General features: G+C 43.2%; 1 protein-coding gene across 1 annotated transcript; it reads left to right on the top strand.

Annotated features, from left to right (window-relative positions):
- The first annotated feature begins 17,912 nt into the window (after positions 1 to 17,912).
- Positions 17,913 to 21,773, top strand: LOC111953049 (E3 ubiquitin-protein ligase TRIM47). Its single transcript, XM_023972136.1, has 6 exons — positions 17,913 to 18,541; positions 18,947 to 19,042; positions 19,288 to 19,446; positions 19,785 to 19,859; positions 19,963 to 20,122; positions 20,577 to 21,773. The coding sequence occupies exons 1-6, from the start codon at positions 17,963 to 17,965 to the stop codon at positions 21,164 to 21,166; spliced, it is 1,659 nt and encodes a 552-aa protein (XP_023827904.1). The 5' UTR covers positions 17,913 to 17,962; the 3' UTR covers positions 21,167 to 21,773.
- The last annotated feature ends 4,898 nt before the right edge of the window (positions 21,774 to 26,671 follow it).

Below are 26,671 nucleotides of genomic sequence, written 5' to 3'. Positions count from 1 at the left end.
CACCCACAAAAACAATGTGAAACAACCTACCTATATTAGGTCTCAATCAGAGGAAAACGTCAAACACCTGCCTCTGATTGAGAGCCAACAAGAGTCAATTAACACTGACACTTAACATAGAACAAACAACACAGACTGCCCACCCAGCTCACGTCCTGACCCACTAAACACAACTATACAAAAGGAAAACAAGGTCAGGAACGTGACAGATTGCATGATTATAAATATTTGTATAATAGTTTTTAATCGATACGTTTGGGAATTTTCTTTCTTCCTTTCAGGACCGGAACGAGGCTGTAGTTTTCTCAACATAACGCGCAACCCAAATGGCGTTTTGTTGTTATAAAAGTATATTTATCAAACAAAAATAACATTTATTGGGGTTCTGTGAGTGCAAACATCTGAAGATTATCAAAGGTAAGCGATTCATTTGATTGCTTTTCTGACTTTCGTGACCATGCTAATTGGGGCTAGCTGTTCTAGCATTGATTGATACACTCACAAAAGCTTGGATTTCTTTCTCTGTAAAAGCATATTTTCAAAATCTGACACGATAGGTGGATTAACAACAAGCTAAGRTGTGTTTTGGTATATTTCACTTGTGATTGCATGATTATAAATATTTTTAGTAATATTTTGCGCCCTGCAATTCAGCGGTTGTTTAGGAAAATGATCCCCTAAAAGGGATCCGTAGCGCAGAGAAGTTAAACAGCTTGGAAAATTCCAGAAAATGATGTCATGGCTTTAGAAACTTCTGATAGGCTAATTTACATCATTTGAGTCAATTGGAGGTGTACCTATGGATGTATTTGAAGGCCTACCTTCAAACTCAGTGCCTCTTCGCTTGACATCATGGGAAAATCAAAAGAAATCGGCCAAGACCTCAGAAAAGAAATAGTAGACCTCCACAAGTCTGGTTCATCCTTGGGAGCAATTTCCAAACGCCTGAAGGTACCCCGTTCTTCTGTACAAACAATAGTACGCAAGTATAAACACCATGGGACCACGCAGCCATCATACCGCTCAGGAAGGAGATGCGTTCGGTCTCCTAGAGGTGAACGTACTTTGTTGCGAAAAGTGCAAGTCAATCCCAGAACAACAGCAAAGGACCTTGTGAAGATGCTGGAGAAAACCGATACAAAAGTATCTATATCGACAGTAAAACGAGTACTATATCGACATAACCTGAAAGGCCGCTCAGCAAGGAAGAAGCCACTGCTCCAAAACCGCCATAAAAAAGCCAGACTACGATTTGCAACTGCACATGGGGACAAAGATCGTACTTTTTGAAGAAATGTCCTCTGGTCTGATGAAATAAAAATAGAACTGTTTGGCCAAAATGACCATCGTTATGTTTGGAGGAAAAAGGAGGACGCGTGCAAGCCGAAGAACCACATCCCAACCGTGAAGCACGAGGGTGGCAGCATCGTGTTGTGGGGGTGCTTTGCTGCAGGAGGGACTGGTGCACTTCACAAAATAGATGGCATCATGAGGCAGGACAAATATGTGGATATATTGAAGCAACATCTCAAGACATCAGTCAGGAAGTTAAAGCTTGGTCGCAAATGGGTCTTTCAAATGGACAATGACCCCAAGCATACTTCCAAAGTTGTGACAAAATGGCTTAAGGACAACAAAGTCAAGGTATTGGAGGGCCATCACAAAGCCCTGACCTCAAGCCTATAGAACATTTGTGGGCAGAACTGAAAAAGCATGTGCGAGCAAGGAGGCCTACAAACCTGACTCAGTTACACCAGCTTGCACCATCAGATGCACAGATGATGCAATCTCATTCGCACTCCACACTGCCCTTTTTCACCAGGACAAAAGGAACACCAATGTGAGAATGCTGTTCATTGACTACAGCTCAGCATTCAACACCATAGAGCATACGAAGCTCATCACTAAGCTAAGGACTCTGAGACTAAACTCCTCCCTCTGCAAATTGATCCTGGACTTCCTTACGGGCCGCCCCCAGGTGGTTAATAGTAGGCAACAACATGTCTGTCACGCTAATCCTTAACACTGGGGCCCCTCGGGTGTGTACTTAGTACCCTCCTGTATTCCCACGTTCACTCACGACTGCGTAGCCAAACATGACTCCATCACCATCATTAAGTTTGCTGACGACAACAGTGGTAGGCCTGATCACCGACAACGATGAGACGGCCTATAGAGAGGAGGTCAGAGAACTGGCAGTGTGGTGCCAGGACAACAACCTCTCCCTCAATGTGAGCAAGACTAAGGAGCTGATCGTGGACTACAGAAAAATGCAGGCCGAACAGGCCCCCATTATTATCGACGGGGCTGTAGTGGAGCGGGTCGAGAGCTTCAAGTTCCTTGGTGTCCACATCACCAACAAACTATCATGGTCCAAACATACCAAGACAGTCGTGAAGAGGGCACAACAAAACCTTTTCCCCCTCAGGGACTGAAAAGATTTGGCATGGGTCCACAGATCCTCAAAAGGTTCGACAGCTGCACCATCGAGTGCATCCTGACCAGTTGCATCACCGCCTGGTATAGCAACTGCTCGGCATCTGACCTTAAGGCTCTACAGAGGGTAGTGAGAATCACCCAGAACATCACTGGGGCCAAGCTTCCTGCCATCCAGGACCTATATAATAGGCGGTGTCAGAGGAAAGCCCAGAAAATTGTCAGAGACTCCAGTCACCCAAGTTAAACTGTTTTCTCTGCTACCGCACGGCAAGCGGTACTGGAGCGCCAAGTCTAGAACCAAGAGGCTCCTCAACAGCTTCTACCCCCAAGCCATAAGACTGCTGAACAATTTACATTGACCCCCCATTTTGTACACTGCTGCTACTCACTGTTTATTATCTATGCATAGTCTCTTCACCCCCACCTACATGTACAAATTACCTCAACTAACCTGTACACTGACTCAGTAACTATGCCCCCTATATATAACTTCATTATTTTTATTCTTATACTGTGTTACTTTTTTATTATAACTTTTTATTTTAGTCTACTTGGTAAATATTTCCKTAACTCTTCTTGAACTGCACTGTTGGTTATGGGCTTGTATGTAAGCATTTCCCGGTAAAATCTACACTTGTTTTATTCGGCGCATGTGACAAATAAAGTTGATTTGATTTGAAGAGAGGGTCCCAGTTAAAGTCCTGCGAGACACTGGTGCTTTATTCTTCCAGTCTGCAGTCAGTGCTCCCTTTTTCTCCAGAGACTGATACAGAACACAGTTTGTTGATCCGAGGGATAGGTTTGTATATTGTGTCTGTCCCTTTACACAAACTTGTGCACTCCACAGATCTGGTACAAGGTGAGGTCATCATAGGAGTTCATTCCTCATTGCCTGTCGAAGGAGGTGGTGATTCTAGGAAAGGATCTTGACGGTGGAAGGGTCTGGCGAGATGTATCACCACCTCCTCTGGTTTCCATGCCTTCGGCCCATCTCAGAGAGGTGCCGGATGAAAGTGCTCAGAGTTTCCCCAAAGTGTTTACTGCTTGTGCCGTGACTCGTGCAATGAGCCGCTCTGAGTCCATGTCGGAGTCTAGTGTATTTATTTTATTTAATTTCACCTTTATTTAACCAGGTAAGCCAGTTGAGAACAAGTTCTCATTTACAACTGCGAACTGGCCAAGATAAAGCAAAGCAGTGTGACACAAACAACAACACAGGGTTACATATGGAATAAACAAACGTACAGTCAATAACACAATAGAAAGTCTATATACAGTGTGTGCAAATTAAGTAAGATTAGGGAGGTAAGGCAATAAATAGGCCGTAGTGGCGAAATAATCACAATTTCGCAAATAAACACTGGAGTGATAGATGTGCAGAAGATGAATGTGCAAGTACAGATACTGGGGTGCAAAGGAGCAAAACATATATATATATAAATAACAATATGGGGATGAGGTAGTTGGATAGGCTACTTACAGATGGGCTATGTACAGGTGCAATGATCTGATAGTTGATGCTTAAAGTTAGTGAAGGAGATATGAGTCTCCAGCTTCAGTGATTTTTGCAATTCGTTCCAGTCATTGGCAGCAGAGAACTGTAAGGAAAGGCGGCCAAAGGAGCAATTGGCTTTGGGGGTGACCAGTGAAATATACCTGCTGGAGCGTGTGCTACGGGTGGGTGCTGCTACCAGTGAGCTGAGATAAGATGGGGCTTTACCTAGCAAGGACTTATAGATGATCTGGAGCCAGTGGGTTTGGCGACGAATATGAAGCAAGGGCCAGCCAACGAGAGCATACAGGTCGCAGTGGTGGGTAGTATATGGGGCTTTGATGACAAAATGGATAGCACTGTGATAGACTGTATCCAATTTGCTGAGTAGAGTGTTGGAGGCTATTTTGTAAATGACATCGCCGAAGTCGAAGATCGGTAGGATAGTACATTTAACGAGGGCATGTTTAGCAGCATGGGTGAAGGATGCTTTGTTGAGAAATAGGAAGCCGATTCTAGATTTAATTTTGGATTGGAGATGCTTAATATGAGTTTGGAAGGAGAGTTTACAGTCTAACCAGATACCTAGGTATTTGTAGTTGTCCACATATTCTAAGTCAGAACCGTCCAGAGTAGTGATGCTAGGCGGGCGGGCAGGTGCAGGCAGCGATCGGTTAAAGTTTTACTTGCATTTAAGAGCAGTTGGAGGCCACGGAAGGAGAGTTGTATGGCATTGAAGCTCATCTTTAGGTTAGTTAACACAGTGTCCAAAGAAGGGCCAGAAGTATACATAATGGTGTTGTCTGTGTAGAGGTGGATCACAGAATCACCAGCCGCAAGAGCGACATCATTGATGTATACAGAGAAAAGAGTCGGCCCGAGAATTGAACCCTGTGGCATCCCCATAGAGACTGCCAGAGTTCCGGACAACAGGCCCTCCCATTTGCCACACTGAACTCTATCTGAGAAGTAGTTGTTGAACCAGGCAAGGCAGTCATTTGAGAAACCAAGGCTGTTGAGTCCTCCGATATGAATGTGGTGATTGACAGAGTCGAAAGCCTTGGCCTGGTCGATGAATACGGCTGCACAGTAATGTCTCTTATTGATGGCGGTTATGATATCGTTTAGGACCTTAAGCGTGGCTGAGGTGCACCCATGACCAGCTCGGAAACCAGATTGCATAGCAGAGAAGGTACAGTGCGATTCGAAATGGTCGGTGATCTGTTTGTTAACTTGGCTTTCGAAGACTTTAGAAATGCAGGGCGGGATAGATATAGGTCTGTAACAGTTTGGGTCTAGAGTTTGAAGAGGGGGATGACCGCGGCAGCTTTCCAATCTTTGGTGATCTCAGACGATACGAAAGAGAGTTTGAACAGTTTAGTAATAGGGGTTGCAACAATTGCGGCAGATAATTTTTGAAAGAGAGGGTCCAGATTGTCTAGCCCAGCTGATTTGTAGGGATCCAGATTTTGCAGCTCTTTCAGAACATCAGCTGTCTGGATTTGGGTGAAGGAGAAATGGGGGAGGCTTGGGCAAGTTGCTGTGGGGGGTGCAGAGCTGTTGACCGGGGTAGGGGTGGCCAAGTGGAAAGCAAAGCCAGCCGTAGAAAAATTCTTATCGAAATTCTCGATAATCATAGATTTATCGGTGGTGACAGTGTTTCCTAGCCTCAGTGCAGTGGGCAGCTGGGAGGAGGTACTCTTATTCTCAATGGGCTTTACAGTGTCCCAGAACTTTTTGGAGTTTTTCTACAGGATGCAAATATCTGTTTGAGAAAGCCAGCCTTTGCTTTCCTAACTGCCTGTGTATATTGGTTCCTAACGTCCCTGAAAAGTTGCATATCGCGGGGGCTATTCGATGCTAATGCAGTACGCCACATGATGTTTTTGTGCTGGTCAAGGGTAGTCAGGTCTGGAGTGAACCAAAGGCTATATCTGTTCCTGGTTCAATTTTTTTTGAATGGGGCATGTTTATTTAAGATGGTGAGGAAAGCACTTTTAAAGAATAACCAGGCATCCTCTGCTGACGGAATGAGGTCAATATCTTTCCAGGATACCCGGGCCAGGTTGATTAGAAAGGCCTGCTCGCTGAAGTGTTTTAGGGAGCATTTGACTGTGATGAGGAGTGGTCGTTTGACCGCGGACCCATTACGGACGCAGACAATGAGGCAGTGATCGCTGAGATCCTGGTAGAGGTGTATTTAGAGGGACAGCAGAGGTGTATTTAGAGGGCAGGTTGGTCAGGATGATATCTATGAGGGGGGCAATTAATTCACATATGGTGTTCAGGGCGCAGCTGGGGCTGAGGGGGGTCTGTAACAAGCGGCAACAGTGAGAGACTTATTTCTGGAAAGGTGGATTTTTAAAAGTAGAAGCTCAATCTGTTTGGGCACAGACCTGGATAGCATGACAGAACTCTGCAGGCTGTCTCTGCAGTAGATTGCAACTCCACCCCCTTTGGCAGTTCTATCTTGGCGGAAAATGTTATAGTTGGGGAATTTTTGGTGGCCTTCCTAAGCCAGGATTCAGACACGGCTAGGACATCAGGGCTGGCGGAGTGTGCTAAAGCAGTGAAGAAAAAAAAAACTTAGGGAGCAGGCTTCTGATGTTAACATGCATGAAACCAAGGCTTTTACGGTTACAGAAGTCAACAAATTATTGCGCCTGGGGAATAGGAGTGGAACTGGGAGCTACAGGGCCTGGGTTAACCTCTACATGCGTTGGGGACAGAGAATAAAGGAGCAGATTTCTGGGTGTGGTAAAAAGATTCAAGGCATAATGTACAGACAAGGGTATGTAGGATGTGAGTACAGTGGAGGTAAACCTATGCGTTGCGTGATGATGAGAGAGGTTTTGTCTCTGGAGGCATCAATTAACATAGGTGAGGTCTCCGCATGTGTGTTGGGTGGGACGAAAGAGCTATCTAAGGCAATTTGAGCGGGACTGAGGGCTCTACAGTGAAATAAAGCAATAAAAACRAGCCAAGACAGCAGGGGGGGTAGTAGGGGGGGTTACTTAGCCCAGATGATGGTGTCCTGTTTATTACTGTGTTGTGTGTTCTGGATGAGCCGCCACTTGTTACAACCTGGCTCAAGATTGTAACAAACAATGGGAAACCACACAAAAGGATAACAAAATGAATTTATTCCATAAATAAAGTAAACACACAACAATAGATGAGGCATGAAGGTCAGTAAATAAGGTGTCAACTGCCACAACGAAACAACCAAAGGTATGCATGGAGAGAGGAATATCTGGCTGAATGGGGAAACAGTGGCTTTATGCCACTGCTGAGCTTTCACAGGTGTGCCCCATCAGCACTGACAACCCTCCCAGCTCCGCCCACCTCTGCTACTCCGCCCACCAATCTCCTGCAGCAAGTAAGCCCAGCAAAACCCAGTAGACAGAGCCATCACAGGATGAAGTGGAGGTGGTTTTGTGTGTGTGTGTGTGTGTGTGTGTGTGTGTTATCTGTTCTTTTTATTTGTCACCCTCCACACTTCATCTTTCAGACCCCACCTTTCCTTCTTACTTTCTCACCTTCCCACCACCTGTTTCTAGAGGCTCTGTGTTCAGTTGTTACCACATAGTATACTGGAATGTGCGACAATACAATACAGATGTATTCACTAGAACTTTATCAATCCTCTTGGGGACAATTCAGAATGGATTAGGAGAGCACAAGTACCTACATCCTCCACATACTTTAGGACTACATGCAGCATAGACCAACATTCATACAGCATTAAGACATGAATACAGTGTGATCAGCTGTACAGTCATTTCCCCTGCCCTGCTCTGTACTACCATCACTAAGTGGCTGATAATGGGATCCATTTACCCACCACCCCTCATCCTTTACCCTCTTACCACTCCTAAGCCCATTTCTTCTCCTCTTGCTCTGCTACCACCTATAACCCATGAGTGACATGGCAGGTCTTAGCAACACACACACGTTTGTTTTACTATCCTTGTGGGGACCAAACAATTCATTCCCATTTGAAATCCTATTTTCCCTAACCCCTAACTCTTATCCTAACCGTTTACCTAACCCTAACCCAAAACCCCTATCCCTAAAACTAAACCTAACCCCAAAATAGCCTTTTTCCTTGTGGGGACCAACGAAATTTTCCATACCACACATGTAACACACACACACTCTTCCTACTTACCTTAAACCTCCTCTGGTCTCCTTCCAGGTTTTTTTTTGGCACACCATGTGTGTGTGTGTGTGTGTGTGTCTTTGATCCCCTCCATCATGGCTACATGGTCTAATCACCACCAGCAGCTGTCAGTGTGTCAGCAGCACACTGCCCTCTCGCTATAGCCACCAGTTTAACCATGTGCTATGGATATGTGTGTGCGTGCATCCGTGCATGTGTGTGTGAACCTCCCCATTCTGTGTTGAACCCGATGAACTGCAGTGTTTGAAAGCTGATTTGTGTCAAAATGACATCATCAAGACCACTTTGCACCCTACTTTTCTCTTCTCCTTTCTCAATCCCCCCCTGCTCTCTTCCCCTCTCACTCCCCTCTCGTGGTGCCGTAGAGGGGGAGCTGGTTGCATCATAAGCTGCGGTGGCTGTGGCTAACGTTAAAGCCCAGGATTTACAGCAGGCCCTTCTGCTGTTGCAGGGACAAAGCAGGTTCTAATCCACTGCACATCACTGCTACACTGCTACATACTCCACTACACTCACGCACTGCCCAGCCCCGGCCCCATCTCGAGCCCCAGCCAAAACCATCCATACGACTTGGAAAGCACATGAATCAATCAAATTGATTGACTGATTCGTTGATTGGCGCAAATCTCGGTAGGATGCACTTCTCATTCCAGTGAGGTTAATGGTTAATGGGGGTGTGTATGGATCTCTGTTACAGCCCCTATTGCTGAGACGTACTCACACACACTCCTCTGTCAAGTGTAAGGTTACTCTGGGAGTGTATGTTATAATCAGCTAATCATAGTGCAGATGCCCCAGGGGGATGGCACACAGCTACTGAGAGCCCTGGGACCTAGGGGAGAGAGGAAGAGTCAGAACAAGAGGAAGGGTGATGCTTGTTCTTCTGCCCATAATTTGGTCGCCACACTGAAGAAGTCTGTCTGTGTGTCTAAACCCCAGAAGGCTTTAGGTGGGTCACAAAACCTCAGTTATGGCTGTGTTCCTCCCAGCCTCCATGGTGATGAGTGTTCTGAGACTGACGGGTGCAGGAGGGGACAGTCTGTTTAACCCTCTCTCTGCTCCGCCCACAGTGACTTACACACCTGTCACACACACCCCCCCTCTCTCTGCCTCATCCAATCAACACTCAATGAGTCACGCTCACCTGACACTCCTGTCGTGTCTCAGGTTTAAAAGAACTCTGGTCATCAAAGGCTGCAGTGTCATTCTTGTCGTTTAACTCCATCAACATCTGGCCTGAAGGGGGTGGTTGCCATGTGGTTGCTGGGTGGATCTGGCTGGCTGGTAAGCTCTCAGTCAGTTGTTGGCAAGTCTAGAACCACCGGATCCATCTATCCCACCAGTGTGAGTTCTACCATTGCCAAAAAGCGGGGTGAGCGGGGCAACCATAAATACACCGGTGGAGCACATTCTGTTGATTATTATTGGTCAGTAGAATTGCCCAGGAGTCACAAAGGAGTTAATAATGACCACCCTAAGAAGGCCCTGGAACTTGACTGCTGTGGAATGGTTTGAATGCATTAAGTCTGAGAGCATCATAAGGCTCTGTGTGAGTCATGAGGCCTGTGTCTGAGACTACAGCTCGGGTTACAGCGTTCAGGGCCTCTGGAACAGAGGATAGACCTCCATAGCAACCAGAGATATAGGAGAGGACCAAGACCATTGATCTATAGATCATCCTCTGCGGTCTCTCGCTCTCTTTTTCATTCCCTCTGGAGTTTACCTATCTCTTTGTCTGTCTCTCTCTCTGTCCGTAGGAAAGATAAAGAAAAATTGTGATCAAGTACTCATGAATCTAAAGAAACAAAGTAATTGGTCCCACCCTCAGCTTCTGTCAAATCAGTGACACTGCACATCAATTACAGGACCTATCACATACGTATCACTAATCCACGTTCTATACAACCTCCGTTCAAACAAACCAAAAAGACAAGTGTTGAGTGTCTGTCTCCTCCTATATTGGCACTACACATGATTGCTCAAACAGATATATACAGAAGCAAAAATGTGCTAGTGCCAAAATGGGAAAAGAAGACGAGTGGAGGCCATGTCTTAAACAACAGCACCAGCCTGAAGAAAACTAAAATAGTTGGATGAATAACAAGTTGTTTGTCTCACCACAGCTGTTAGAACACAATCATGGTCATAGACTTTCATCAACACTGAATTTTACACAGTTGGTGTATAGAATGTAAAGAGGGCAGAGGGTAGGGGACAGTGTCAGCGATGCATGTTGGGTAATTTGGTTATTTCTCTACTCTGTTTATGGCCCTATGGTAATTCACTGATAGTGTGCCTTCACAGTGAATTCTACCAGTGCCATACACAGAACAGGAGGAGTCATCAGCCCAGCACCGGGGCATGCTGCATGGGCAGCCTACTACATCCATGCAGGGCAGGACAAAACACAGAACATGGCAGAGCTGTGTTTCAATCCAGGAAGTTGTTGCCTACCTTTATTCCCATCACAGATCCACAGGGGCGGACTGGGATCAGAAATCGGTCTTGTCAGTTGAAACACTCCGGACCTTTTTTTTCTTGGCCGAGGCTACAAATACTGAGTTTTCACCCCTGCCACACCCCTCTGGAAACTTCTCGAAACTAAGGATCCGAACCACGTTCTGTGCATGTGCTATTTTACATAAACATTCACGTTTCTCTCTTTACTCACCCTCTTCTGAACCCTCAAACAAATTTGATCAATATGATGATGTAGCCTATAGAGCAGTTTATACTTGGTCTAACGACATGTCTGTAGACAAATTGAACGCGACATGTGTCGCTGGTCAAAACTACATTTCATTTATAGTCCGGTGGACTGTCTGTAGACCGTCGCTGCAACTCGGTTTCATCGTTGCACAGACATGAAAAAGTTAATGTCTCTGCGACTGTCGCAATGTCCGTTGTTGTGGTTACTGGGCTGCTACAGCAACAAGACTAAATCCCTCTGACAAGAAGGTGCAGGACAACAGGAGTTCTAAAATTCTCCAAAAAAATGACCTAATTTATTTTGGCCGTGTTCGTAATTTCGCTCTGGCTATCTACTCCAATGTCAGGGCACTCTCGTCTGAGTGTGCCAGAGCACAGAATAACTGATTAATTTACGAATGCTCAACACCCGTTGAATATGGCCGGTGTCGGTAAACGTCAGCAAAAAAACGTATTTACATTGTTGCCAGCAGCACTGTTGCAGTCACCAACGCTCTGGATAACATGAAAACAGTCTAACCAGCTGTGCTAGGGTGAGTAAAATGGTCAGAGTGAGGTGTTCTCTCATTTGTGTCTGGAGGTAGCTAGCAAGCTAGCCAACGTTAGCCAGTTAGCTTGGGTGCTTGACTGCCATTGTGTGGTCAGAACGCTCGGACCAACCCTACTCCTCGGCCAGAGCGTCCAGTGTGCACTCTGAACTCTCCGAGAGTGAAACGCTCTGAATTTACAAACGGACAATCTGACAACGCTCTGAATTTACGAATGCCCAGAGCGCACTATGAGCACACTCTGGCACTCCAGAGTGAATTTACGAACGCACCCTTTGTTACACTCACAACCGTAAGCAATTTTACCTTGTGAATAATGTGGTGTGTTGTTGTCGTTGGTTTATTTTCCTGTAATAATGAATAAAAAGCAGCTCAAGTTAAGATGTTGTCAGCTGTACTCTGGCCCTAATTTTAATTGGCTAGCCAGCTAGCTGACAATGAACCAAAACATTGTTGCAAGGCTTGCTAGGTTGACATTTATTAAATAAATTTTTAAACTTTTGTGTTTATTGGTGTTCAAATAGAGCAAGTACTCTATTGGACACCAGAATGCTGATGTTATGCAAAGGTTGTCGTTTTGTGTTTATACTTTTATACTCATAACGACGACAACAAGTTTGATGTCGGATGACAATAGAATGTTCATGATGTCACTGCGATAACTGTTGACAGACATGTCGATCGACCAACTGTAAACCAGCCTTATGTCTCTGCCTGATATTTCTGAACAACTGCAATTTGAATGAGCGTTCCAAAAATATATATGAAGGCTACAACCTTCTCTGTAACTGATATTGTCCAATTTGTAAGTCGCTCTGGATAAGAGCGTCTGCTAAATGACTTAAATGTAAATGTAAATATTGCCATAGCACAAGCAAGACACAGTCTACACATTGCATTGGTGCAAAACAATTAGCATTTTGAGTGGGGATGTAATCTTTATAGCTATGCTGCCATTTTACCAGCACTGCAGTCTCCCTCCTGGTTAGCCTATGTTTGCAATGATCATAATTATTTATTTTTTAAACCATTAAATTGCTATTGACTACCTGTTTTGTGTGCAAACAGTAGTGGCGTCACGGAGTGACTGAGCACTGAGCAGTAGTGATGTGCAGTTTGTGAACCATTCGTTCTTTTTGAACTACTCTTTTTACTGACTCGAGAGTCATGATTCGTTTTTCCGAGTGACTCGCTCATTGTAGTCATTCTTTTGACCTGCTGGCCGCAAAAAAAATTGAAAGTAGGATTAATATGCGCCTACCAACTGTCTATCATGTGTGCACAGAAAAATACAGGCAGCAGAAAAGGAAATACATGTTTAGAACTGATAGGTGATCGCATGGTGCGAGAATTAATGCAATGAATTGATTATTGAATGTTATCGATGGACACAGCTTTGTAGTATCAAAACATACACAGCCTGACTCTGCCCAACACTCAAACAAATCGTTTTGGTGGACTGCTGCAGTTCGTAAACAATATCTTGCTGATCTCCCTCGCGGCAGTCAAGCATTCCGTCAAGAGTCGTTCACACAATCTAGTCCGGCTGCGGCCGCAACAAGACCATGTTTCAAATGTATCAATAAATAATCTTATTTGTATACCTAGCAATCACAAATGTACATTGTATGAAGCACAGTTTTATACGTTTCAGTCACAAATGGCAGCTCCAATAAGCCTCCTATGGTGAATGAGAGACTTGTGCAATCATGATTCCTTCGAGCTTTTAGTTCATCATTCGCCGGTAGGGGTCCTGCATGCTCTGGGCATTACTGAATCAAATGAATGGAATGAGCTTGATTCATTCTTTTGACTGGGTCAAAAAGATCTGAGTTGGTAAGAACTTCCCATTATTACTGAACAGCAGCTGAAAGGAGGTAGGCTAGTGGATCCTGCATATGCAGAAATCTACGTATTTTTAGCAACAGCAAGTCGGGTTACAGAAAATCCAGAACCACAGCAACAAGTTAGACAGTCCTACTGGGCTAAAAATGGACCAGCCCATCTGGCATTTGCCCAAAATGCCAGATGGACAGGCCGCCCGCCCCTGTGAACTTGGATAGGTCAGAGAAATATGATAGAAGCTCAAGTCAAGTTATTGCTTACATCTTCTACCTTGTCTCTGATCCACAAAAGGGGAATGAACGGGGGAGAAAGGCAGAGCTTCAATGAAATGCATGACAAAAGTACTCTCGCAAACACTAGACCTTACTCCACACTACACAGAGAAGAATTATGCTCTATGTGTTCTAAAAGAATGTGTTCCAACATGTCGTCCAACACAGCATTAGCCATGTATTCAATACTACCACTTCAAATCAGCAACAACTTTCTTATATCCATGTCCTCATGGGCTGCGTTGCACATGCCTTCTGTCCATCTGGTTAGAACAAACAGGTTAGAACAAACATCCCTTATCGGGACATGGAGTGTGGGGCAGACATTCATCTCTGTGCCATGCAGACCCACTACCCAGCTCGAAGATTGATCACAGCTGTGTGGAATGATGCACTAAGTGATTTTTGAGATGCTCCAAATGGGTCCCAGAGCTCCTCTTCCCGCTTCTGGAAGAAATCGTCAATAGACCTAAAGAGCAATGTTGGTTGAGAGAGAGAGAGAAAGAGGGAGAGAGACCTCTGTCATTAAGCAAGTTGAGTGGGCCCTTTGCAATGGTGAGAGGAATGCCCCTGAAAATGGTTAGCAACAGACGTTTCACTGGTATTATAGGCCTTTTCTATTAGAAAAAGCAAATGCTAATTTATAACTTTATAAAAACGTTACAACCGTTAACTTCGGGTAGCCTATATGCAAATCAAAACGCCTCAATTAAACGAATAAATAGGATATAGCAGCAATAATACATATTAGGTTATAGGCTTTGTTTAAATTTCTACAGAAAACAGTCTGTTACTTTTTTATTATTCAGTCACCTAATCCCATAGTCAGGAATACGATGTGAAGAGTAGGTTAGCCGCAGGCCTAGTTGCGTGCGGGAGCGACTTTCACCTTTCTTTAGAATGCCCTCGATGCTGGTGGATAATCGCATTTGTCTGTGATGATTATGTAGTCTACGCTCCTCCACCTCCTGTTATTTTAGGACCGTTTTAGAAATACAAACCCTTGAAGGAGTGTACGAGAGGGTTCGCCAAGAGGGTAGTTAAGGCCCATAGCTGTCCAGGTATGACCTTGATATATATTTTTACAGTTTAACCCGCGAAGTCACTTCTTTAGCTTTCATGTGGACTAAAAGTGATTATATCGTTTTTTTGTAGGCCTAAAAATAAATGATCTATAACGCATAAGTAGCCAACTTGAACGAATTAGAATTAGGCTACTTAGAGTGCTAAGTAATTGTATTTGATTAAACTGCATTGTAGGAGGAAGCTATATCTTTTAAGGTTAAATACAATTACAATTTGAATAAAACACATTTTTCAGAAAGCGAAGCTACTAGTTTTTATTTGCTAATTGTATTAGGCATCAGGCTGCAATGACAGAGTTAACATGCAATAGCCTATAAAACATTTATGCACGTGAATCAACACCGCATAGAAAACATTAATTTCGAACCAAATGCCAAGTTTTATTATTTTTGTAATGAAAAATAGGCCTATCGTTTTCTCTTTTAAAATGCAGCGACTTCTGTGACTGAAATTACATTCCATAAAGCGCACTGCGCAATAACTCTACATAATCATGAAACGAAATTATTAAACCGCACTTTACCTACCTAAAAATAATACAGTGTATAAAGCTTATACAACTTTGTCTATACAACTTTATGTCTAGTCAAGGACTGTTTTCTTCCCTTTACTCACCACTCTCTCCCTACCTCCCCCTCTTCGAGGAATAGCTCCATACCTGAACGAAGGCCACATCACCCAAAGGACAGCATCCTCATCCTGAAATGAAAAAAGAAACACAAACACCCATCCTCTCCTCTCTCCACCACCGGCCTCCCCGTCCCTCTATCTCTTCATCTCTCCTAGCACTCCGTCTGTTGGGGCTGCGTGGCCGGGGATTTTGAGATAGAAAGGTAATTAGTTGGTAAGCATCTTAACCCAGTGGAAGGGAGTAATCCATGCTGCCCTCATCCCTCTCCTCCTGCTGCTGGTGAACAGTTCGTCAGTGTCACGGACCTCTTTAGCGCGTGCGGCGCGTACAGGAGTCCCGTGCCGTGTGTCACTTGTCCGATATTGCGAACATAGCCTATTAAGATTGCTGATAGTGACAATACTAATAATTTTAGATTATATTTGATTGTATTACCGTTTTTTAAGTGTATTGGCTATAGGCCTACTGTTACGAGCATTAAATGTTCATTATAGTATTAATGTCCTTAGCCTCTAAAGCGTTATGTCCTTAGCCTCTAAAGCGTTCGCACAGATTTCTCCGTTTTTTTAGGGCTTGTTGAGTGCGCATGCAGCTCCTGCGCTCACACTGCGGCAGCATCGAATGACGCTCCTCATATGGCGGATAGTGAACCGGTGCAACAGTTCTTTCTCTAGCCTAGGCCCACTCTATGCCATGCAGCAAGCGTTGCACTCCACGGCCGTTCACCTTCATCCCCATATTGACGTGGAGGCTTTAGAAAAAATGTGATGTAGGTAAATAATTAGTTTGTGTTAATCTAGTTTTCCACTCACAAGTTCTTTGCCTTTCCAGTTTTAGGATAGGCCTATAGCCTAAACTTAAAACAATATATTTATAAACAACACAAAACCATTTATTTAGCCCAAGCAAAAAGCTTCATGCTTTCCTTTTTATTAACCAAGCCATTTCAGCTCAGAGACACATTTTATACAACCTGTGCTGTCCATCGGGTGTGGCATGTATCTTCCTCCCAAACCATGTTCCGTCCCGTTGCTCGAAATGGGGCGCTGTCACTGAAAGGTCCCGCTCGAACTGTAGATCGGGGCTCACATCCCCTCAATATATAGACCTACAGCAGGTGAACACCCCCCCCATACTCCAATTTTCTCCCATTCACCTGCTGTTGATAATTACACAGACAGACATAGAGGCCTACTTTGAAAAAGAGATCTCACCCTTTCAGGTGATCCGGGCTGAGTTCGTCAGAGAGGAGCGGTTTGGATTTCAAACCTTTTCAACATCTAAAGTTGCGCTGAAATCTGTCCACGCGCACCCATTGTCCAAACCATACATTATAGAACAGACGCAACCGGCTGGTCACCGCTCGTGCTCTACCACTGCTGGTAGATGTGCAGGCGGGCCATGTGCATTAATAATGATGTGGAGGTGGAGTATTGTCCTCTGAATACAGTGGGCCTAAGCGTTTTGATGAGAATCCCCGAGTTTACCAGTTGTCTAAAAAGCAACATAGGCCCTATTTTATCGTTCAAAAAGAAGACTATTTTAATGAAATGTATTTTAAATCGATTTATTTCTAAATTGTGACTTTTAGCCTGTCCCTGTCCATTGAACGACTCATAAATACTAAACAATTTAACGAATTAAGCATTTTATTGGTTAAACTCGAACATCGAAAAGCAAAATGAGATACATCTTGATTTAGACTATTCTTAGAGGCTGCCTTTTTAAAATTTTACTTAAACTAGAATGTACGCTATTTAAACTAAGCCCATCATAATAACATTGATAATAATATAATTAATGAATGAATTATCAAATCAAGGCGTTGAGTCAATCGTTACCATACATTGTTTCATCGATTTTATTAGTACTTTTTATTCATTTAAATCTTTAAAGGTTTTCATTTATTTCTTAGCCTATATTTTTAGCACATGATCCTTTCTTCCTTGAGGTGAGAGAATGAATGTAAAAGTAAAACCATAGTAAAGAGAACACTGTTCTTTCTACATGTTTCTTTCCTGTCATTTCCTCTGTCTCTCGCGCTGTTGAGTACACCTTTTCTTGGAGAGAAAAGACGTTCAAGTCTAATTTCTACTTTAAACTTTTCTGCCACCTACTGGATGAAAATAATAAATCTAAAACTTAAGATTTGTTGTTCAGTGATTTCAATCTAGTCTGTTACTTATCCCCAAGTACCCCAGAGAGAATGTTGATTATCTAATTAAATATCTCTGTATATGGAATACTATAATTTCATAAATTACATGTTTTAATTGTCTCCTTCTGTTCAGTAGGCCTACCATTGTTGTCTCTACCTTCTTGCCCCTTGTGCTGTTGCCTGTGCCCAATAATGTTTGTATTCTGTGCTACTGCCATGTTGTGCTGCTATCATGTTGTTGTCATGTTGTGTTACTACCATGCTGTGTTGTCATGTGTTGATGCCATGCTATGTGTGTTTTGTCCTATTTTTTTTTTTATCCCAGCTCCAGTCCCCCAGGAGGCATTTTGCCTTTTGGTAGGCCGTCATTGTAAATGAGAATTTGTTCTTAACTGACTTGCCTAGTTAAATATAGGTTAAATAAATTTAAAAAATAAAATCTATGACTATATTTTGGCCATTAGCCAAACAAACCCTCATTGTGGTTAGACAGGCAGAACCAGGAAGTCACAAACATTTTCAGAGAAATGAAAGTAAGCAGACAGACAACACCCCAATGCTTGTCCACAACTGTTCAGTCCGCCAGTGTGTGTATCAACATGGCAGAGGCAACTTTGGGTCAGGATCCCTTCTGCTGTTCAATCTGTCTGGATGTACTGAAGGATCCAGTGACTACTGCCTGTGGACACAGTTACTGTATGGGCTGTATTAAGGGCTGCTGGGATCAGGAAGATCTGAAAGGTGTCTACAGCTGTCCACTGTGCATGGAAAGCTTCATCCCAAGACCTGTTTTGAGGAAAAACATCTTATTGGTTGAATTAATGGAGAAACAGAAGACGACAGGATTCAAATCTGCTCCTCCAGCTCTCTGTTATGCTGGACCTAAAGATGTGGAGTGTGATTTCTGCACTAGGAGGAAACTCAAAGCTGTCAAGTCCTGCCTGGTGTGTCTGGCATCTTACTGTGAGACTCACCTCCAGCCTCACTTTGAATCCCCTGCCTTTCAGAAGCACAAGCTGGTCAAAGCCTCCACACAACTACAGCAGAAGATCTGCTCTCATCATGACAAACCACTGGAGGTTTACTGCCGTACCGATCAGCAGTGTATCTGTTATCTGTGTACAATGAATGAACATAAAGGCCATGATACAGCTGCAGCAGAAAGGACTGAGAAACAGGTAAGGATGATAACTCCACTGTTAAACATCATAGATCTGCATTTAGACATTTGTTAATCTCTTTACAACATATTGTTGATGTACCTCATATCATATGGAAGTGTTTTATGTCAAAGGTGATATAACTGGAAGAGTAAGAAAAACATCCAACGCCCCGAGAGATGTCAAAGTACTTGAACAGAATTGCCTGATTATATTGTTGCAGTAATTTGGTGACTCTCATAAGTAATAATAATAACAATAATACGTTGACACATCACAAAATGCAATCATTATGGTATTATATTTAGACATATCTCCTTCTTTTGGCTGCATCTCTGCGTCTCAGTGGTTTGAAGGACTATCCTATTTCACATGAATATCATGAAAGGAGCCGTTACAAAGTCTTGTCACCATTCTCTGCAGAAACAGTTGGTAGAGAATCAGCAGAAATCCCAGCAGAGAATCCAGCAGAAAGAGAAGGAGATGCAGGAGCTGAGACAGGCTGTGGTCTCTCTGAAGGTGAGTTTTAGGGCCATCTATATTTAAATTAAATATATATTAACATGACCAGCAAACCAATATTTCATTTCAGAATTGGTTAAAATTATGTTAGGGTCAGGGTAAAGGGTTTGGTGTAAGGTTAGGGTTAAGGTAAGGATCAGTTTTAGATGTTGGCTGTCAATGGAATGCTGGTAAGAAAAGTCCTTATAGTCTCTCCTGGGCTGAATGAAATGGACCCTCATTCTCTCTGTGTGTTCTAACAGCTCTCTGCACAGGTAGCGGTGGAGGACAGTGAGAGGATTTTTACTGAGCTGATCTGTTCCATTGAAAGAAGGAACTCTGAGGTGAAGCAGCAGATAACAGCCCAGGAAAATGCTGAAGTGAGTCGGGCTAAAAGGCAACTGAAGCAGCTGGAGCAGGAGGTGGCTGAGCTGAGGAGGAGAGATGCTGAGCTGGAGCAGGAGGTGGCTGAGCTGAGGAGGAGAGATGCTGAGCTGGAGCAGGAGGTGGCTGAGCTGAGGAGGAGAGATGCTGAGCTGGAGCAGGAGGTGGCTGAGCTGAGGAGGAGAGATGCTGAGCTGGAGCAGGAGGTGGCTGAGCTGAGGAGGAGAGATGCTGAGCTGGAGCAGGAGGTGGCTGAGCTGAGGAGGAGAGATGCTGAGCTGGAGCAGGAGGTGGCTGAGCTGAGGAGGAGAGATGCTGAGCTGGATAGCAGGAGGTGGCTGAGCTGAGGAGGAGAGATGCTGAGCTGGAGCAGGAGGTGGCTGAGCTGAGGAGGAGAGATGCTGAGCTGGAGCAGCTTTCACACACAGAGGATCACATCCATTTCTTCCAGGTGACATCAGTCTGTCTATATAAGTTAAAAAAATCTAAAATAACTTATAAACTTTAGATAAAACATCTCCACATTTCTGTTTTCAACCTGTTTCTCCCTGTAGAGTTTTCAGTCTCTCTGTGTCCCTCCTGGATCTGATGCCTTACCCAGCATATCTGTCAATCCACACATATCTTTTCATTTTGTGAAGAATTTTGTATCTGAGGTGACAGAACAACTAGAGGATATCTGCAAGAAGGAAATTGTCAAACTATCATGGGAAGGTAGGTGAGAAGTATCAAATAGACTTGTTTTTTACATGCCTCAAAATTAGCAATAGTGGTTACCTTGAATGAATGTTGATCCATAGAGTTGACTGTAGTAATCCTTTTTATCTTGTTTGGGGTTTCTTGCGTTTTCTTGCATTAATTTGCGTTGGTTTGATTGTGGTAAGAACAGTGAGCTCTCCCACCATCCACACTCACCATAGGTTCAAACATGTGTCTTTATAGATCACCTGATGTGTGTTTACCGCCACCATCTGTCTGCCCCTGGTGGTCTGGCGTGTAATTGCCCGAATAATAACAGATTATAAAATACACCCACATTTTATTATGGGGACTTTCATTTCAATCTTCTGTGTTACTGAGGAATGGATACATAAACCTGTGATTGAAATAACTGTCCAAACACCAATTATCAAGCTGACTTAAATCAATCAGTGCATCTCTTCCTTAGCACCTCCATCTGACTACTTCATGGATGCCATTCCACATACTTCTTATTACAATACCAACCAATTGGCAGGGCGGAGACCCAACCCTCGCTGGATAACCCAACAACAATATTTTCAGAACATGCAAGCGACCTTCAGCACTGTGAGGCCCAACGTGTCTCACATGGTGACCCCTCATCGCATGGCCGCCCAGGCTGCAGCTACTGTAACCCCAGTGCACATGCCTCAGTACAAGTATGCTGCAGGAGTGCGCAACCCTTCATACATTCATACACTTCCCCAGGTTGTTAAGCAGCAGCATGATGTCCATGTGCAGGACCAGGAGCCTCTGACTGCCTCCACGCTAGCTGCTGCTCCTCCTCAGGAACAGAAGGAAATGCTGGGTCAACGCCTCTACCTGCTCATCCAGAACATGCACCCCAGTCTGGCAGGAAAGATCACTGGCATGTTGCTGGAGATTGACAACTCTGAGCTGCTCTACATGCTGGAGTCTCCAGAGTGTCTCCGCTCCAAGGTGGATGAAGCTGTGACTGTGCTGCAGGCTCACCAGGCCAAACAGGCAAGAAAAATGAAAGGAAAGGAAATAATTTGATTCAGCTGGGTCCAGAGATCTCCAGACAAAAATGGAAAATGGTCAAAATAAAACAGTCTGGGTTTAATTATAACAGATAATGAAATTACTATGGCTGTCAAATGATACAAAAATGCAATTGAGTTCATCGCAGGATTTGCTGTGATTAATTGCGATTTATCGCAAATTCTGAATTTGCTCAAATTGAGCTGTATTTTAAAACAATTGATACAAAAAGCATGACAAAAATATTGACATCTTGATTTTTTCCAAAGTAATGGTAAGTAGAATCAGGTAAACAGATGAAGCACACTTTCTTTAACCGCAATGTCAACCTGTTTGGACATTGCAGTGTTGTTTTTAGTTGAATATATTGTGTATTTTGGATGTTTTCAGTGTATTATGAACGCTTTTAGACAATACGATTAATCACAATTAAAAATAATGTGTGCACAAAAATTACAAACAGTTAACTTGAGTTAACTGATTAACTCTCACAGCCCTAGAAATTACTGAAAGAATTCTTTTCTGGCACGTTATTCCTTTTAAATGTATGAATGCTTGGGATATTGAAAGTCTATGTCATTGTGAAATGTACAGTGCCTTCATAAATATCAGACTTATTCCACATTTTGTTGTGTTACAGCTTGAATCCATCTACACACAACACCCCATAGTGACAATTTGAAAACATGTTTTTAGACATTTTTTGCACATTAATTGAAAATTAAAAATAGAAATATCTCATTTAAATAAGTGTTCACACCCCTGAGTCAATACTTTGTACAAGCACCTTTGGCAGTGATTACAGTTGAGTATTTTTAACAGGTAGCCTAGCAGTTAGAGCGTTGGACTTGTAACCGAAAGGTTGCAAGATTGAATCCCGGAGCTGACAAGGTAAAAATCTGTTGTTCTGCCCCTGAACAAGGCAGTTAACCCATTGTTCCCCGGTAGGCTGTCATTGAAAATAAGAATTTGTTCTTAACTGACTTGCCTAGTTAAATAAAGGTTAAAAAAAAGTCTCTAAGAGCTTTCCACACCTGGATTGTGCAACATTTGCCAATTATTATTTTGAAAACTCTTCAAGCTCGATTGTTGATCCTTTTTCAGGACTTGCCATAGATTTTCAAGTAGATTTTAAGCCACAATTGTAACTCGCCCATTCAGGAACAATCACTGTCTTCTTAGTAAGTAACTCCAGTGTAGATTTAGCCTTGTGTTTTAGGTTATTGTCCTGCGGAAAGGTGAATTCATCTCTCAGTGTTTTTTATTTATTTATTTTATTTAACCTTTATTTAACTAGGCAAGTCAGTTAAGAACATATTCTTATTTACAATGACGGCCTACCAAAAGGCAAAAGACCTCCTGCGGGGTCGGGGGTTCTGGGTTTTAAAAACGTATTCTATCCTTCTTTGCGAGGAATTGGAAAACCTCCCTAGTCTTTGTGGTAGAATCTGTGTTTGAAATGCAATGCTCGACTGAGGGACCTTACAGATAATTGTATGTGTGTGGTACAGAGATGAGGTAGCGTAGTGGTAAAATGTGTCGGGCCAGCAACTGAAATGTTGCTAGTTCAAATCCCCAAGTTGACTAGGTGAAATATATGTTGATGTGCTCTTGAGCAAGGCACTTAGCCCTAGTTGCTTTGGATAAGAGTGTCTGCTAAAATGTCAATGTTGTCATTCAAAAATCATGTTGACCACTATTATTGCACAAAGAGTGAGTCCGTGCAACTTATTAACCTCTTGACGCTAGAGGTCAGATTTTTTTWTATTTTTTTTAAATAACGTTCCCAAGGTAAACGGACTATTTCTCAGGTCCAGATCGTAGAATATGCATATAATTTACAGATTAGGATAGAAAACACTCCAAAGTTTCCAAAACTGTCAAAATATTGTCTGTGAGTATAACAAAACTGATTCTGCAGGCGAAAACCTGAGAAAATCTAACCTGGAAGTGATTTTTTTTTTTATCTGTGTTTCCTGGCCCGTCGTTCTTCCATTTAAAGGGGTATCAACCAGATTCATTTTCCAATGGCTTCCTCAGGCTGTGATCAGGCTTTAGACATAGTTTCAGGCTTTTATTCTGAAAAATTAGCGAGATTTTTCAAAAATAGTCAGGTGTCCTCTGATTACTTCCTGCGCGCGAGAGGGGTAGCTCCCCATTTTCTTTTTCTCTCTTATTGAATAGGTTACGGTCCGGTTGAAATATTATCGATTATGTTTGTTAAAAACAACCTGAGGATTGATTATAAAAAACATTTGACATGTTTCTACGAACATTACGGATACCTTTTGGAATTTTCGTCGAACGGAACGAGGCTTTGGTTTTCTGAACATAACGCGCAACCCAAATGGCGTTTTTTTGTTATAAAAGTAATATTTATCGAACAAAAAGAAAATTTGTTGTGTAACTGGGAGTCTTGTGAGTGCAAACACCCGAAGATTATCAAAGGTAAGCGATTAATTTCATTGCTTTTCTGACTTTCGTGACCAAGCTAACCAAGCTAATATAAGGCTAACTGTTCTAGCATTGATTGATACACTCACAAAAGCTTAGATTGCTTTCGTTGCAAAGCATATTTTCAAAATCTGACACGATAGGTGGATTAACAACAAGCTAAGCTGTGTTTTGGTATATTTCACTTGTGATTGCATGATTATAAATATTTTTTGGATATTTTTGTATCTGATACGTTTGGGAATTTTCTTCGCCTTTCAGCACCGGAACGAGGCTGTAGTTTTCTGAACATAACGCGCAACCAAATGGCGTTTTCTTGTTATAAAAGTAATATTTATCAAACAAAAATAACATTTATTGTGTAACTGGGAGTCTCGTGAGTGCAAACATCCGAAGATTATCAAAAGTAAGCGATTAATTTGATTGCTTTTCTGACTTTCGTGACCATGCTAATTTGCGAACTGTTCAGCATTGATTATACACTCACAAAAGCTTGGATTTCTTTCTCTGTAAAGCAATTTTTCAAAATCTGACATGATAGGTGGATTAACAACAAGCTAAGCTGTGTTTTGGTATATTTCACTTGTGATTGCATGATTATAAATATTTTTAGTAATATTTTGCGCCCTGCAATTCAGCGGTTGTTTAGGAAAATTATCCCGTAGAAAAGGGATCCGTAGCGCAGAGAAGTTAAGCAGAATCTTTACTCCTGAACTTACAAAGCGGTTGAATACTTATTGACTCAAGACATTTCAGCTTTTCATTTTTAATTAATTTGTACAAATTTTGGGGGGAAAATCCCACTTTGACATTATGGGGTATTGTGTGTACAGTGAAGCTTCCATTTAAAGTTAGTGGTAGATGGTGGCATTCTGTCATTAAACCACACTATCAAGGTGGAGTTACAACGCTGATCTATCGGTGGAGGTGTTAATGGAGGTGTTTTCAGTCTGAGAGTCTCTCTTCTCTGGCACTAGAGTCCTGCATCAGGCAAAAAAACTGTCGGTGGTCCTGGAACATTTAAAGCATATTGAAGCCGCCTCTTAATGACTTCCGAGAGCCGATCTGTTATCCAACTATTATTATTATTATTATTAACCCTCTATTATAATTATATAAAAACCCTTAGATATTCTCACAGACCAGATTTGTCCTAACGAAAAATGCTTCTTAGATATTAATTTAGAATCCTCAAATCCTCTAAATTTAATTAGACCTACATTTTATTGATCTGCAGGTATTTTCATTTAGAAGCCGCCTGAGTTTCCGAGAGTCATGTCATACCAATTATTATTGGATTATTTACCATGGTAACCACTTGTTAGTATAACATTGAAAATTATGTGCGCTTGTATATTTTTTTCGAATTCAAGAATATATTTGTACCACTGTAGATGCTGTGTTTTTATTTACAGTGGTGTATTAAGTACTCTAAAGTTTTACATTACTATCTCCAAACCTCATACAACCGCAAAATGTAGGATAAAGCATTTAATGTACAGTATTTTTTCATCAACATCTTAATTTTTTTGTTAATAAAATAATGATAAAAATACTCTTTTGAAATGCAGATGTTTATTTCAACTACCGTACATCTCAGCTACATAATCCCTAAATCTAACAGTATTTTTGAAATGTCTCCAGTAGATTTTTGTTCCTCCTGAAAGCCCTAATTGTCATGCCCTGATCTGTTTCCCCTGTCCTTGTGCTTGTCTCCACCCTCCTCCAGGTGTCGCCCATCTTCCCCATTATCCCCTAGATACTTACACCTGTGTTCTCTGTTTGTCCGTTACCAGTTCGTCTTGTTTGTCAAGTCAACCAGCGTTTTGTCTCAGCTCCTGCTTTTCCCCAGTCTCTCTTTTTCTCACTTTCTTGGTTTTGACCTTTGCCTGTCCTGACTCTGAGCCCGCCTGCCTGACCACTCTGCCTGCTACAGACCCTGAGCCTGCCTGCCGTCCTTTGCCTTTCCACTACTCTGGATTATCGACCCCTGCCTGCCTTGATCTGTCATTTGCCTGCCCCTGTTAATGTAATACACATTGTTACTTCAACACAGTCTGCAGTTGGGTCTTACCTGAAACGTGATAGTATGAACTGGCCATGACTGACCCAGCGGATTTGGACCAGCTCCGCAACGCCATCTCCTCCCAAGGAACCACCATTAGTAGACACGAGGAGATGCTTCGTGGTCTGATGGAAGGGTTCCAGGACATGGCCGAACGTCACGACCTAGCATTGGCCGCATCGCGGGATCAATCCCGTGGGTTGCCTACCAGGCAGCCTACAATGACGGTAACGTCCCAGCCCTTCAGTAACCCGGCTGTTAGCAGCGCTGTCACCCCGGTTTCCCGGGAACCCCGTTTACCTTCCCCGGAGCGCTACGATGGAGATTCCAGAACCTGACGGTCCTTTCTCTCCCAGTGCTCCCTCGTTTTCGAGCTGCAGCCTTCTTCGTTCCCCTCGGAACGCTCAAAGATAGCGTACATTATTAAGCTGATGTCCGGGAGGGCACTCGCCTGGGCCACGGCGGTGTGGAAGCAACAATCCGCCATCTGCTACTCCCCCTACTCGCCCCCCTCTCCATGCCACCCTGCGGTGGGGAAACCAGTCCAAGAAACTCCAGATACTCATCGACTCGGGTACCGATATGAGTCTTATGGACGTTACTCTGGCGTCCGAACTGGGCATCCCTACTCAACCCCTCTCCATTCCCATGAATGTTAGAGCGCTGGACGGGCGCTCTATGGGCCAGGTCACCCACCATACCACCCCATCAACCTACGTCTGTCGGGGAACCACAGCGAGATGATCCAATTCCTGCTAATTGAGTCTCCACAGGTATCTGTGGTATTGGGATTCTCTTGGCTCCAGCGATACAATCCCTCGATTGACTGATCTACTGATGCCAATGTGGGCTGGAGCCCGTTCTACCACGCTCATTGCTGAAATCAGCTCTGCCTGCTCCGGGACGTCTTCCTGGGGGCTTGGAAATTGCCCCAAAACTCTCCGCCATTCCCACAGAGTACCAGGACCTACAGGAGGGGTTCAGTAAGGCCTGGGCCACTT

Source organism: Salvelinus sp. IW2-2015, linkage group LG26 (genome assembly GCF_002910315.2).
Source record: "Salvelinus sp. IW2-2015 linkage group LG26, ASM291031v2, whole genome shotgun sequence".
Classification (NCBI taxonomy): domain Eukaryota; kingdom Metazoa; phylum Chordata; class Actinopteri; order Salmoniformes; family Salmonidae; genus Salvelinus; species Salvelinus sp. IW2-2015.
This window is presented reverse-complemented; position numbering and strand designations above follow the sequence as displayed.